At 44.8% G+C, this 16,140-nt stretch overlaps 1 protein-coding gene across 3 annotated transcripts in view; it reads right to left on the bottom strand.

The window, feature by feature from the left end:
• Nucleotides 1-16,140, bottom strand: part of Dnah7 (dynein axonemal heavy chain 7) — a 268,173-nt gene that overhangs the window by 131,161 nt on the left and 120,872 nt on the right. For all 3 annotated transcript variants that reach the window (XM_023712349.1, XM_023712350.1, XM_023712351.1), the window contains 6 exons: nt 13,128-13,340; nt 10,434-10,532; nt 6,868-7,116; nt 4,268-4,417; nt 1,427-1,609; nt 523-699 (listed from right to left, as the gene is read on the bottom strand). In XM_023712349.1, the coding sequence (XP_023568117.1) occupies nt 523-699; nt 1,427-1,609; nt 4,268-4,417; nt 6,868-7,116; nt 10,434-10,532; nt 13,128-13,340 (1,071 nt within the window). The remainder of the gene's footprint in view (nt 1-522; nt 700-1,426; nt 1,610-4,267; nt 4,418-6,867; nt 7,117-10,433; nt 10,533-13,127; nt 13,341-16,140) is intronic.

Below are 16,140 nucleotides of genomic sequence, written 5' to 3'. Positions count from 1 at the left end.
TTGTTTAGACAAGATATCATGTCTGCATCTTGTCATCTGAATTACTACTAGGAAGACAACAATACACAATGTATTAATTATTGTAACTGTCCTACTAACCTGTTTTGAAACTGTTTCATTGCTATTTTATCTTTTTCTCATTAAAATGAATAAAAACTAAAATATAATAAAAAATAAGATAAAAATGAAAAATAAAATATTGTGGAGAATAATTATATAATGCCTTTTTCATTTTGGTCAGAAAAAAAGGATCCATTTTGCAAGTGGGAGTGAGACTGAGAGTCAGGAGGAGGGAGGGAGTGTGGAGAAATAGGTGAGGACATGGAATGAAGATGCGCTCCGTCCAGGCGCCACTCCAGGGGAGGGATGCACACACAGTCCTCACACAGGTGAGGAATGATAGAGTCAGCTGAGAAAGAAGCTCCCCACTGGCCAATAACATAAAGCCACGCTGAACTGACATGCTTGGCTGACTTGTACTCCCCTTTCCCGTTTTAATGTTAAGCTTCCCGTTCCTCTTACCTTTGTGTGCCTTCTAATAAACTCTACAGACACAGGGACCATCCTGTCAAACAGGCCTGTTATGAATTCCTTCTGAATGGCGCTGACCGAAGCAGGTAAAAGATTCAACCAGGACAGCATCAGCGGCCTCCAGCCCAGTATGTGCGGTTCCATGTAAATCATACCGCACCTGGAGACCTGTAAAAATGACAGCGGTTCATTGTGGAGCTGATGCTTATGAGGAGCATGGCTCCACACGCAGGCAGGAGGAGCTCAGGATGAGCCACAGGCTGGCCCGGGATGGCAGATGGGGTGGCTGGGTGACAGCTAACGACAACCTAGTGAATGCCTTCGGGGTGGAGGAGGCTGGTGGTGCAGTGACCCCTATCTGGTCCTTCTCTCCTAAGTATAAGATGCTTTTTTTCAGTCCCGAGAATTTAAAAAACCAAGGTCCTTGTTTCCCTGGGCCAAGCTGTCCCATGCTACGCAGTGCAGGCCACTGTGTGGGTCACTTAAGTAGACGCAATGCAAGAACACCCTGTTCACCTGATCCCAGGAACGCAGGACAGGGAAGGAAAACAGGGTGTACACAGGACGAGGTCTCAGTTCTCCACACACCACGCCCAGGCCCCTTTGCTCTTTACAGTCTTCAGAAAGGTCTTGGGGGCAAACCCTCAACTTTATGTACTTTCATGACCTCCATGTTTGTGTAGGACTTCACCAGATGAGCCCCGAAAGAGAACATCTTACTCCATCTGTCCAGCCTCCCACCAGGTTTGTGACAACAGAACATCTGAGTTCCGAAAACCCCAGGTCCCTCTTAGAATGAACACTAATAATTGTTTTCATTTGAAGTCAAAGCTACTAAGGAACAAAAACATGACATTTTCCAATTTAGAAGCACAGATCGAAATCGAGAACATACGGTGGCAGGAGAAGCAACTTCCAAATCCATTGGCTCGAAAATCAGATTCATTTGTGGTGACATCTGGATGATCTCCCCGCTCATCAGACAGAGTTTCTTGTTGTCATCCAGGACTGTATTCATATTTTCAATCCACACGGCGTCCACTGGCCCGTCAAAAATCAACCACTTCCGATCTGGAGTCTGTGTCATGCATATTATAAATAAAGAACAAAAGCGTAATGAAGGAAATGTTATTATTTTAAAACTCAAAAGCACAACTCTTAGCTTATTCCACTGAGCCATCTCCCCGGCCCTTAGATTGACAATTCAATTTTCTTTTCTTTTTTTTTTTTTTTGGTGAAACCGGGGATTGAACTCAGGCCCCTGTGCTTGCCAAGGAAGTGCTTATTCCACTGAAGCACAACTCTTAGAATGAATTTTACTATGCACAGCCCAAGCTAGCCTTCGAATAAAGCGTGTGCATGCACTCAGCTAGGGCTGGAGGCTGAGCTGGCTGCATGGCGCACGCCTGAGATCTCTGGGAGACGGAAGCAGCAAAGTGACAAGTTCAAGCCCAGCTCGGGCAATTGAGCAAGGCCGTGCCTCAAGGTGGGATGGGATGTTGCCTGGTGGTAGAATGCCCCTTCTTTCAATCCTCAGTAAACCCCCCTGCAAAAAAAAAAAAAAAAAAAACCCAATGCATGCATGGACAGGACAAAAATGTCTCATATTTCATGAAGGTTTTTTTTTTTTCTTGGTACTAGGAATCAAACTCAGGACCTTATACTTGCCAGGCAGGCACTGTGCTACAAAGCTATCTCTCCAGGCTTCTTTAAGGTTTAATATTCTCCATGTTTCTGAACTCAAATTTCTGAATAGAAATTTCATTCAGATTTTTCTGTTCTTAGAGAAGCGCAGATTGGTCTTAATGTGTACTGTACGATGGCGTGTTCACATAGGCTCATTGCTAACGCGTGTAAGCCCACTTCTTTCTTTCCTCTGTTGGATGAATCTATGTCATGCATACGTAGCTGCTCTGGGGCTGAGCTGTTTCATGATGGGATATTCAAGCCACCATAATATTCACAGTCCCACGATTATTTCATAAATATGAAATATTTACATGTTCTAAATGTTTAACAAATATGAGGACGTACCAGGTGTTCCCTGAGGGCACCAGTGCTGGCTCTCCTGTCTGGATTCTCCCTTTGTGTATGGGTGCTTACTGTCCTAGTTTACCTCTAGCAAATGGGAGCTCCAGTGGAAGTGCAGGAGGATTTGAACCCACCTGGGCATTTCTCTGTCCTTGTGGCCAACTTATTCCTCTACAGGACAGAAGTGGGTCACCTGCCCTCGGGGTAGTCCTGGCTCAGGACAGGTGGACCTGGGGATGTCTTGAGACCAAACGTCGCTCAGGCCGTGGGCTTACCGTGCTGTGGCCTGTCCTTCTGGGACACCTGGCCCCATCCATCCACCAGAACTTGTGCATCACAGCCAAAAGTACTTTGCTTTTCCCTTGCCTCTGCTACTTTGCTGCTGTGTGACTGTGGGGAAACGGCCTCCCCAAAACTCAACGTTTATGGGACACAGTTCTTGAGGAACACAAGCTATGTAGCTGAATCCAGACTAGACACAGCTTGTGACTATTCCCGTGCGGTATGTGTGTGCATTACCTAGAGACTTCCTGTGCAGTTCTGGGCCCAAGTGTGTCTACAGCGATAAGACAGGACCTGAGAAGCGGCCTTGTTGACCCCAGAGCTCGGCTGGCCTCACTCACGCCCCACAGTAATCATGTCTGTCCTCACCACTACAAGGCAACCTGGCCTGGGCGGGACCTCCGCCTCAGGAGCACTGGTCCTCACCTACCCACTGCCCGAGTTCTCTGTGCTTGTAAGAGCGGAGCTGAGAGTCCTCCACTACACTGACTCTGTAGTCAATGTCTGAGGGCTCCTGAGGCAGTAATGACAACCCTACTAGCATGCGTGCCTCGGAATAGAGAAAACAACGACAAGGCAAATTATGCAGGGTATAACCTGGGTCCCCCCAGCTTGGGCCCCTTTACCTGAGCATCTAACCCCAGGCTCCAAGGAACCTGCTCACTGTCGGCTTCCATGCTGACAGCCCTGGTGTGTGGACTCCGTCATGAGTGGGGAATGCCCACCTGGCAGGGTGAGCCAGGCGTGGGGCAGTGCCCTCTCCTGCGCCACAGTCAGAGCGGGCACAGCTCTTTCTCCATCTGCTTCCCACCCAGCAGCCCGTTCTCTCTCCAGCACACTGCCCGGAAGTGTTGTGGAAGAACTTTAGGCAGCATCCGCAAGAGTGCCACGGGGGAGGAGCCAGCAAGCAGTGGGAGTGACAGCGCAGCACCTCAGAAAGCGGCTCAGGGGTACAGCCCTCTAACTCCAGGCACCTGGAGAAGAGGCAGGGCGGCTGCAGCGTGAGACCTTGTCTCAGAAGAAAATGAAGACCGGGGATGGGGCTCAGTGCTCCCTGCCTTTAAGTCCCAGGCCACATGCGCATGCAAAAGTGGGCAGAAAAGGAACACTACTGAGGGCACCAAGGGACCTTGGACTCAGGGGCACTTCTTCCTGGCGAAGCCAGTCTGGGAGAGCGGGTCAGAAGCACCCCGCCTGTGGGCTGTGTCTCCCGCCCTCTCCATTTGCTGCATGGCCTCTGGCGTTTTGTAGGTGCTAATGCTGTTTTTCACACCCAAAAAAATCACCGCTGTAGTCTTGTAACAGGTTTTATACAAAATTCCAAGCTGTAAGTACACACGCGTATTTGCAAAAGCTGAAGCCATCAGACTCTGGATGGGAGAGCAGAAGCTTTGCAGATGTGCGCACCAGCGCCGGTCCTCACCGGGGACGAGGCAAAGGCCCTGAAGCTGACGGCGAGGATCCCGTCCGACCACTCGTGGGACACCAAGTCGAACTGTCCGTACAGCTGCCCCATGGTGACAGACTTAGGGTTCAAAACCGTTATCTGAACCTTGTTTTCTTCCATTAGCCCCTAAATGAACAAGAAATCAAAATTCATTTTGAAGAATACCATCTTTATTCATAGAAAACATGATTGTATAAGTAGAGTCCTAAGGAATCTACGAGGAAACCTTCAGAAGGAGTGAATTTAACAAGGTCCTGGCATACAAGGTCAAGGTATAAAACCCAACTGCATTGTACTATGACACCCATGAAAATCTGAAAGTAACATTTTAATTTAGCCCTTATGATAGTATTTAAATGATCACAAAATAGAGAGGCAGAAATTAGTAAAGGTTGCACAAAACCTGGAGGCCTCAATCTATGAAACAGGAGTTGTTGGAAATTTTATTTTGCAAAGGGTCACATAGTAAATATTATAGGCTTTCCTGATTTCTACTTTTCTTTCTTTCTTTTTTAAAAACACATTTTAAAGAAAATGTTAACACCACTGCCTGTTACACAAAAGCAGCTTTGGCTGAATGAGACCCTCGGGCTATAATTTTCTGACCCTCACTGCAAAATGATCTCTGTGGGAAAATTACAAGCTGCAAAGACAGGAAAATATGTACTTTTCCTGGGGTGGAAGGCTTAACAGTGGTGAACTGCCTATTTGGGGAAGAACCCGGGAGGTGTTTCTATGGTATTACTACAAAAAATGTTAGCACCCTTGCATTACAAGCCCTTTAATTTTTAATTAATAGACTTGATTTTTTATTGTAGTCTTAAATTTACAGAAAAGCTGCGCAGGAAGTAGAGAGACTCCCAAGTCCTTCTTCCACCTCCTAGATAACACTTTCTCCAATTATCGACAACCTGTGGTGCAGGGTTACACATATGGGTTTGTGCTGACACATTATTATTAACCAAAGTCCACAGTTTAAATTAGGGTTCAGTTTTTGGGTCATGTAATTCTAGGGTTTTGCCAAATGCACAGTGTCATGCATCCACCAGATAATACGGTATGGAATAACTTCACTATTGTAAAAGTGTGCTGTGGACCATATGTTCACAATTAATCACCCCCCCCACACACACACACTACACACACACACACAGAGTTCTGTTCTTTCCATCAGAGCTTGGGACACAAACTAACAAGCTCAAGGTCTCTGGTTATTTTCTGTGTCCAAGAACAGCTTAAGGTACTTCTTACATTCGGAAGTACAGAGAGGCTCTCTTATGTCCTTAACCTGGATAGAGGTGCTGTCACCAAACAAAGGATTTTTGTCCCAACCCCTGGAGTGGGACACCAGCTCTTGGGCATGGCCAGGGAGGCTGCATGTTCAGCACCTTACTTCCCTCAGCAAATTCAGCCCGGAAGGAGCCGGGGAGATGGCTCAGTGAAATAAGTGAGCCATCCTTGGCAAGCGCAAGGGCCTGAGTTCAATCTCCGGTTCTGCAAAAAAATAAAAAAAAATAAAAAAATAAAAAATTCAGCCCAGAAAACAAGCAGACCTCGGGAGCGGCCAGAATCTGCCCTGCGACTTTCTCCTTCCTGTACTCTCTCAGCACGGCCATGTTTTGTCAACAGTGTGTAACCAACAGGGGAGAACAAAAGCAAGAAAAGCACGAACAAATGTGAGACAAGAGAAGGAACCCAGCAAGTAGCAGAGAAAGTGTGAAAACAAAGAAAAGGAAAAAGGGAAGCAGAGGCAAGGAAGAGAAAAGAGAAGAAAGAGTACAAGAGTATGAGGGAGAACCAGGACAGAAACATGGCATATCCGTCTGTGTGATACCAAATACATATGCACCTAGGTTCCCCTGTGGAATCATCAAACTTGTTTCCTACCTTTAGTCCCTGAATGGAAAAAAAAAAGGCATAAGCAATGTTATATTGGTTAGAAGGAAGACCCCATGAACACACAGCGATCACAAATCACACACAGGCCACAGTACACAAAGCAGAAGCAACTGGGAATACAAGGAGGGCATAGTGTAAGGCAAGACTGGCACATTCTGCCCTCTTGGGCACATTACAGGAGGGCAAAGGATTGCTCATTTAAGAAGCGCAGTGTCACTGTGCATGCGCATGATCATGCGCCATAGGCCCAGACTCACGTACACACAGATGCACGGTCCTCTAATTCTACTAGCACCCTGATGAAGGGTCCATCACAAATCCAACTTCTTGGGCGGGGAGCTCTCCTAAAACTATTAAATGAAAACTTTCAGACTTTTACATGTTCTCAGACTTTTTCAGATGTATATGGATTACCATTACAATTAGAACAGTAAAAGAAATAAAAGGTTAGAAGGTAAATCTGAGGCATACTCTTTATGTACTAAACTTTCAACTTGCTTCACTTTACCTTTACAATTTTACTTTCTCTTTGACTCATTTTTCTCATGGTTTTACATTATCATTTTGCAAGCATCTTCTAAGAAAGCTACACAGTTTCCTTCTCGCAAGATGGAGCGCGCGCGCACACACACACACACACACACACACAAACACACAAATGCATGACTGGTGCGTACCTTCTCACATATGTCATTCAGCGCGCCGGCCAAGACACGGTAGGCACTGGTTTTCCCTCCAAACGGTTCTCCAACGATCATAAAACCGTGACGCACAATCATCATTTCATATATTTGAAGAATCTTCTCAGAGAAGAACTTGGTCATTTGCAAATTCATGGAGACGCAATTGTCTTTGATAGCTGCCAGTAAATCATTGTAATCTGGTTTTGGTAATTTCACCCCAGGAAATAAATCTGAAGTAATCCCCTGATAAAAGATGATTTGACATGCTTATGTTTTATACAATTGCATTACATGTACCTAAACATTTTATATTGTCTGAAATGTGTGTATAAAGATGGAGAGCAAGCCATTAAGTAATAAGAGTGCAAATCTTTCCGTTTTCTGCTACAAGTTTTATAACTTGAGCTTTTATAATTTTATGATATTTTTAAGTGAAATGTTGAAGAAATAACACTATGTGATTTCAAGGCCTATAACAAAGGCTGGTATAAGATAACTATATCAACATCATAGAACAAACGGAGTCCAGAAATAGACGCTCACAGCTCTGTCTCACCACGGACACGGGCAGCGCAGGGTTTGAAGGAAGACTGAATGATGAGCTGGAGCAGCCCGCTAGGCCCAAACCACTCACACCTACCTCACAGTGCACGCCTTCCCGCCACACCTCACGCACATGCAAGCATTAGTTGGAAGCATTTTAGTAGGTACATCACATGGTTTGGGTCATGGCCCCAAAGTTTCACATCCACCCACAACTTTGTTTTTCTTAAAATTTAATTTTGAAGGTAAAAACAGAAGCAAAAACAAATAGAAAAAATGATGGAAACAAGGTAACAAAGAACAATACATATGTTACAGATTTTCAAAACAGGAATAGCTAACTAATAATGTTTGTTATATTATTTATTTTTAACATCAAATCTGTTGCTCAGATTAACAGATGTAGTTATGCAAGATTGGACAAATAATTGAATATTAATGCTTGCTTTTAAGAAATCTTAATTTTTTCTTTTAAAATATTTTAAAGTATAATAATTGATTACAGGAGAAAAGATTGGGGGAAAGAAAGGGATACAATTATGCAAGTATATACACAGGATGGCTGCGATGATTGTACTCATAATTTCCATCAGATTTTTTGAAAATAACAGTTAATGTTTAGAATTTTCACTTTGACTACCTCTGTATGCCAATATCAGTGATCTGAACATCTCCATCAAGGACAGCAATGTGTAGTACAAAACCCACGGTTGAATGCTTCTCATCTTGGTCTTCCAAATGCGTACTGTTTCCACCCACAACTTTGTTTTGTGGTACTGGGAATTGAACTCAGGCCCTTGCGCTTGCCAGGGAAGCACTTATTCTACTAAGCCATCTCCCCGGCCCTATCACCCACAACTTCGGATGTGATCTTATATGAAAACAGGCTCATATCCAACTGATTAGCTAGGTCATGTCATATTAGATGAGGACATGGCCTTAGCCCAGGGACAAGTGTCTAAGGCAAAGAAGACAGTCAGACACAAGACCCTGGGCTCACCGTGTGGTGATCAGGCAGAGGCCAGAGCGACAGACCAAAGAGCATCCGGGGCTGCAGAGAGACACCAAGACGGGAAGGGAGGAGGAAGAGGCTTCCTGGAGACTCAGGAGGGGCATAGCTCGAGCCTCGCAGTTGTGGCACTTTGCTACAGCACCCTAGGGAACTGATGCCGTATGAGCGCACGCTGCATGCTTAGAGAGAACTCATGTGCATTGCTCCGGATTCATAAAGTTCATCACGAGACTGTGACTATCACCACCAATGATGTGGGCAGGAAAGACACCTGTTCTTTTACTCTGAAGGTAAAAGGCAAATTCCAGAGGTGCTTGCTGCGCAGGCACACACTCGAGAGAGGCTCTGGGATGGAGGAATTAGCAGATTAATCACTCCTGCGTTCACTCACGGAGAGGCCTCTACTGAGGAACCCATCTCCCCTCCTCCAAGCATAGTTTCCTTGGGGAAAGGACAGAAAAGGGCAGCACAGCCGAGTGGCAGAGCCGCCGCGGTCTGCGCGGTAAAGTCCTGCTCCAGTAAGCCCCCGTGAATGCCTGTTACTGACCCTCTATGTGCCTCAGTTTCACCAGGTGTTAAGCAGGGACAGTGATGGCACCAGCGCCCGGGGCTCATCTGCAGCATTAATAGAATACTCCTTCTTAGGCTGTACTTTATAGGTTTGGGCAGGGGGTGCAACTCAAGGGAAAGGCTCACGTTTAGCTACCTGAGGCCCTGGGTATGATGCCTAGCAACACACACACACACTCACTCTCTCTCTCTCTCTCTCTCTCTCTCTCTCTCTCTCTCCCCACACACACACAAAGACATCTGTTCACATTTCCCAAGGCTTATAAAAGAAGCAAGCAACTTCGGTGTTCAGTGACCCAACCGAGACCAATACCTCCCCCTTCTGCCAGGTGCAGAGTTGGAAACATATGGAGGTGCCCTCTGCTCATCACCAAGGCAGAAGTCTATACATCTGGGGCAGGAGGCAAAGCCACACAGTGCACGGGACAGTCCTGCCCAAGAGGAGCTTGTGCTAACTGGAAATGCCACCTGAGAAACACTGCTTAGTCCTTGTCCCTGGGGCACGGCACCAGCACAAAGCCACAAGCAAGGAGGTTTCTTTGCACATCTAGGGCAATCTGTACAGTGCACCAGTACCAGGGGAACCAAAGGAAGCTATAGGAGGAAAACACAACATCTTTTCCTGCTGATTTTTCCCATAAAATATCTGCACTGCCAGGCCTAAGTATGAAGGCATGCTCTTGCCAAGATAATGAAGCAGAGTGGCTATGGGTAACTAATGTCAGTGACTGATCTAGCGGCACGAGCGCTTCCACCATCACCAGGACAGACACAAGGTCTTCAGCCTCCACGAGCTGAAAGCCCATGCCCATGTGAGCTATAAGCAGCATGCGGAGCAAGGCGTGTAAGGCTCACATGAAGCCCAATGCCCCTTGCGTGAGGAAGGGGACCAGACTGATCCAATGGTATAAGGCGATCTTTAGTCGTTAATACTTGCCACTTTCAGTTACCCTTCATCTAATCTTAAGTATAACTTGATTATCAAACTTGGTTCCTATGTAGGACTATGCTTAAAAATTTTAGAAATGCCATCTCAGTCTTCTAAGGAAATTAAGCTCATTCAGTTTTTTCAGTCATTTGCTGAACAAATGTTTACCAAGCACCTACTCTGTGCTGAGAACTCAGTGTGCGGGCCAAGGGCCTTCCTCAGAGCGCACGTTCTCACGGGACTTGTAAGCAAAGATCACGCGTGCCTGCCTACTATGTTCTCAGTAAAGAAAGTATGATTTAAAATCCCCAAGTTGCTGAAAATTATCCAAAGCAACAAAGCCAGCTAAACATTCTTCCAATAAAAACAAGGAATGATCTACGTTTCTCTGCCCCCCGCTGTTGTTCTTTATGGTGGAAGCTCCTTGTAGAGATCTTTGAAATGTGGACATTTGATAAATGCATTCTTGTAAGAGCTCTGATACACTGGAATAATGAATATTCTTACCTCAAAGAGTGGTAAATCATGGGCTAAAAATTTTGGCAGATTCACATCAATAATAGATCTAAGCAGCAAAATTTCTTCATTTTCATTTGGATATTTCAGCTGAAAGGAAATACACTCATGAGGCTATCAGCAGCTGGACACACCCTGTTCATGTTCACACGTACGCAGCACAATTCCAGTGGGTACAGCAATGGAGCTCTGGTTTCCTTTCATTTTGCTCGGTTGCTACCATAGAAACTGACATTTACACTTGTTGAATTTTTATTAGTTTGTGATAAATACCTAGAGTGAACCGGCTATGGGTTCACAGATACTAAACATAAGGCAACTGGCCACTAATTCCATATAGGTTGGGCACTGCCGCTGCCAGGTATTGGGCAGAGCTTGATCCTCCAACACCTTCAAGACCAGCAGCAGGTTGCTGGCTTGGTGAACATTGTTAAAAGCAGACGGTCATTTTGGAAAAGTGGATTTAAACTTAAAATATATACACAACTTTCTTTCCTTGACTCATATTCGGATGCTGTGACCTTTGCTTTGGATCAGAGCTCTGTGCCCTCTGCTTTTCCCTGAAGCCACAGCGATCACACATCTGCCACTCCACCCAAGCTTGCTGAGTTCTGCCTGCTTTTGAAGGCAATAACGCTCTTCAAAGACACTTGTGAGACGATATCAGGTGCTACCCTTGGACCTCTTAAAGTTCAAAAGATTGAACTTTTTTGTCATCCCCATCTAATTCAAAGTCACTGTTCTAATAGTCTGTATTTCATGAAGCACTTAAATAATGAATTTAGTTCTCACGGAACCAAAACTCTTTCTTTTCCCCCTCCTCTTCCTCTTCTTCCTCTTCCTCCACCTCCTCTCCCTTCTCCCTTCCCCTCTCCCCTCCCCTCCCCCGGCCCCTTCCCCTTCCCCTTCTCCTCCTTGTTCTTGTTTGTTCTCCTTCTCCTTCTCCTCCTTTTCATGTTCACGTATCATCAGTTCCCCGCTAGGTAACTAAGCAGCACAACACAGAATGGAACACCCGGCTTCATGCAGCAGCGATGAGGAGATACTGCTTGTCCTGGTTAAGTAGAGAAGGTCGAGGCAAACATACATGAAACCTCCAACCATCCATGAAGCCTGAAGCCGAAAAGCAGCAGCCTTAACTCTGAGCTTACTGCTCTGACACTGTAGCTGCAACAGCATCCATAGAATTAACAGAAATCCAGACTCAAAAGTATTTCACCCATTTTAATGCTTTACTCTGCATGTCCCTGCAGTTTCTCCCACCACCTTCCCCGTCTGCCAGAACTCTCCTTCCCCTCCAAATCTTTCTTCCTAACCAATGCCTCGGGCTTGCTTCAGTGGCTCCACCCTTACAAAAGCCCCCGGCTCCTTGCTGTCAGGTGCGGGCCACCTCTGCCGCTCGCAGCTCCCCATGCCAACGCTGACCCTGCTGCCCTGAGCCCTGGCTGTGATCGCTCAAGGCACGGAAAAATCAGTGTCAGAAGCTTGCCATCTGAGAGGCCATTATTTTGAAGCAAATGTTTAAATTGTCTCTCGTTATAACAGAAACAGGCTTCAAAATATTCAGCAACTCTAAATTAGCTTTTGACAAGGAACGATAGGTTCATTTGTAAGATTGTTTGCAGCCTGACTTTAACAGCTTGACTGATTCCATAGGCAGGACTGCGGGGGTGACACACGCTGGCACAACGCGTTGTCCTTCCCATTATCAGGACATGAGGCGAGCCCGACAGGCCGGCTTAATACAGCTTGGTGCTTCTGAGCACTTCTATTTATTGCAAAAAACCCCAGTGACTTGAAGTCATGTTGGGCTAATGTGAGGTGGAATGTCGCTGCTGTATATCATAATTCTTGGTAACATTATGGTAGAAGATAAAAATGCAGGCCCATGTCTTTAATCACGTAGCATATATTTTTAAACCCATATCTTCTACAAATCATGAGCATGAAAATTTTATAAACTCCAAGGTCACATTTTACTGTAACCTAAAGTCTACTTTCTGCCTTAAATATAGTTATATTTCATAAGTCCACAAAATACATCAATAAAAGTTAACCAAGTCTTTAGAAATTTTAGGGTTTTTTTTCATCTAGTATGTTTCTACATGATTAGGCTATTTTACATGTGAACGTTCTATTGCAAATCCATTATTTCTAGGCCAGTTGGCTACCCCTGATAATTATATTAAGGCACAATGTTTTAAGGCCCTTTGCATATATTTATTAACTACATATTATTTCCTTTAAAGTGATACAGGTTATATAAACCATAAGCCTTGAAAATATTACACAGCAGCCGGCAGGCATAGTGGTGTATGTCTGCACTCCCAGTATTCAGGAGGCTGAGACAAGACTGCTGTGAGTTCAACGCCAGGCTGGCCTACATAATGAGTTCAAGGTCAGTCGGGACTACATAGTGAGACCCTGTCCCAGAAAAACAAACAAAAATAAATTCTCAGCAGCAAGCAATTTTATTCCCTGGTAGCACCCACTTTTATGTACTTTAAATTATGGAACAACACTCAAATCATGAATCGCACAGGTTTTATAAAATTTCCTTTCCACATGTGCAAAATGATAATTATTTTAGTACGATCACTGATTTTGCTCAGTTAGTGTAAGCAATTCATTACTCCGTGAAGACCCACAGAGGGCAATTCATGGGTCACGAGTGCTGGGTGCTACCTTTAGATTCCCGGCGGCTGTCAGCACAGACTTCACGGCTCGCATCCCGTAGTCGTAGTGATGTTGCGAGGACAGCTGCTCTGAACACAAGCGGTAGGTGGCCACGATCTTCACGGAGAGCGGCCGAGCAGTGACGAACCCGCAGGAGTACAGGACTATTTCGGCAATCATGGCATAGTCGGGGACCATCATGGCCACTGTCCGGAAGAGAGCCTACGGGTGCAAGGAGAAGGCGCTCTGCGGCAGGCAGCCACAGCACAGCTCCACCTGGAAGCAGCACATCCTACCTCCAGCAGATGCACGGATAGAGGACATGGAGCCACAAGCCACAGAGCACAGATCCACATGGAGGAGGAGAAACGGGACCATCTGCAGGGACGTGGGTGCAGCGCCTTGCGACCATAATGCAAAGGGAGCAGACACGTGAGCTTAAATACCGCACGACTCTTGTATATGAGAGACCCAACATATGAATAAGTTAAAGCATAGAACAAGAGATAAGATAGGAAACAGGGACATAGACTTATGCAAATAGGAAAAGAATCAGGAGGCAGAGGGGAAGAGAAGTGAGTGTAATAAGAATGAAGATGTGTTATGCCCAGACACCCACTGCCCGCGAGGCATGGGACTACTGTGGACTACAGACATTGGTTAATAAAAAATAAAAATGTCCATCACAAAAATAGCTCTGCTCTACATTCACAACATGTGATGGCTTTAGAGATTTTTTGCAATCATTAAATTATAATGTTCAAATCACAGAAAAACAATTTAACCAACAGGTTTTCTTTTATGCCATATAATAAATACACCACTAACTTTTCGTATAAATGGTTTCCACATACATGTTTGCCATCAGCCGCCCTATGTTCCCCTCCATGGAGGAGGAAAGCTCTTGATCCCTAAAGCCAAGCTCCTTACCTAGGCTGGGAGACGGCTTCACGCCGCACCTCACAAGCCAGAGCAAATCAGGCAGCCGCTCATGAGGCAGAGCGAGGTGAAGGATGTGCCCTGGGACACTCTGAGCCTGCTTTGTCTACGTTCTATGTCAGTCTTCTGGAAAGTGTAACGACAGAACAAGCAGGGAAATTAGACCAGGGCGGTCACTGCTACACGTGAGTCAGCCTTCCAAGCTGTGCATCTTATTCTCACAGGACCTTAGACATTGTGAGACAAATAAATGTCACACCGTGGCAAGGAAGCAGAAAATGGAACTGATTTTTAAAGAATCAGCATGAAAATGAGGTTTTGAATATTATATATATCAATACTTACTACAATTGTTTGTGTGTTCAAACATGGCTTCTTTATACTATGGAAAAAAAAAACCAATATTCCAGGGAAAGAAAAGAAGCCCCTAGAGTAAATGGCAGTTATGTTAACATAATTTATAAACACTGTACCTTCTGGAAATTAGTAGAAGTCCCATGGACACAAGGTAGACAGAAAAAAGTGAGGCTCTTGAGTAAGTGGCCAATTATGGCTCTTCCTGAGAACTGGAAGATCTGCAGCGAGCAAGACCCTGCCAATGCCTCAGGGGAATTGCTAGCGGGAGGCTTTCACATTATTGCTTTATTAATAAGGTTACCATGAAAGAAGAGAAAGAATGAAACATCAGAAAATACAGTACAAGCAAGTAACTTGGAATAGAGACGTAAACAAGTGACCTCGACCCACATGGGAGAAAAAACCCCAAAAACCAAAAACTGAAAGCAGAAAAGAAATTGCTTTCCGAAGATGTAAAAAACACTGGTTCATGACTTTTTTTTTTTTTTTAATGAGGGATTGAACTCAGGACCTTGTGCTTGCCAGGCAGGTTACTTACGCCACTGAGCTATCTTCCCAGGCCCTACATTTCTTTTAACAAGTAAAAGAATGATTAAATTTACAGCTCAAAATTGGTCAAGCAATGGCTGTGACGCATCCACATGGCTGACATTCACAAAGGATCTTCAAACTGCAGTACAAGGTTATAGGATAAATCCTGAGGGTACTTGACTGACCTTATCAGATACAAAAGTTACATTTCTTATTATAGAGGTCTTGCTTTATCTTGGTCTTAACCATCCAGCAGAAAAGTATAAAAACAAGGTATATAAGGTAAAGCCATATTAATATGCTGAGCTGTGAAAGGCTCAAGTCAACAACTTCTGTGGATAACCCACTGCTATTGTGGACTGCTGGACTGTGTTGGATTGTTTTGCTGAATTCACGCACCTATAATATTTAGATGCCAATGGAATACCCATCTCTGACAGGACTAAACAAAAACAGGTGATACAAAGGAAGGACCATTTTGTATCTGTATATGCAGAATAGTTAGGATAGATATGCAGCTACTTTCACTTAACTCAATGAGAAGAAAAATTTGTATTAATAGCGTTTGGACAGGATATTCTGTCTGCATCTTGTACTATGGTAACCACTAAGAAGATAACAATGTATAATGTATTAATTATTGAAACTGTCCTATTAATCAGTTTTAAAGCAGTCTCATTGATATTTGTTTCTTAATAAAATAAAAAAAATGAATTTACAGCTCACTTGGGGTTGGACGCAGTCTTCTACCACGGTCTGAAGGACTACTTCGCAGTCACCCTCCACAGCCGTGCTGTGTGGCGTCCTCCCCTGACCACCTGAGGCATTTCTCAGTTTCCTGCCATGCTCTCGGCCCTGCCAGTGATCTGGAGATCTTTCCGGAGATAACAGGGAAAGAAAAGAAGCCCCTAGAGTGAAGGGCAGTTAAACGATGAAACACACTCAGTGGTGGCAAGGGACAAGGAATCCGGGACGCTCAGGAGCTCCTGACAGCGTGCTCTTGATGAGGAGTCCAACAGCATCGTACACACTTCAGAATTCTTGAAAAGATTTAGGCCACATCCCACGACTTCCAAGCAGGGTGTGTGATGGATCAACATCACGAAGTTTGATTCTGGATGTGTTGGGAGTGACTTATTAGTAATAGCAGTAAGTCTGGGAGAAATTTAATGCCTTTGGTGAAAAGAATGCAGTT

The sequence above is a fragment of the Octodon degus genome, unplaced genomic scaffold, assembly GCF_000260255.1.
Source record: "Octodon degus isolate 3935 unplaced genomic scaffold, OctDeg1.0 scaffold00025, whole genome shotgun sequence".
Lineage (NCBI taxonomy): Eukaryota > Metazoa > Chordata > Mammalia > Rodentia > Octodontidae > Octodon > Octodon degus.
This window is presented reverse-complemented; position numbering and strand designations above follow the sequence as displayed.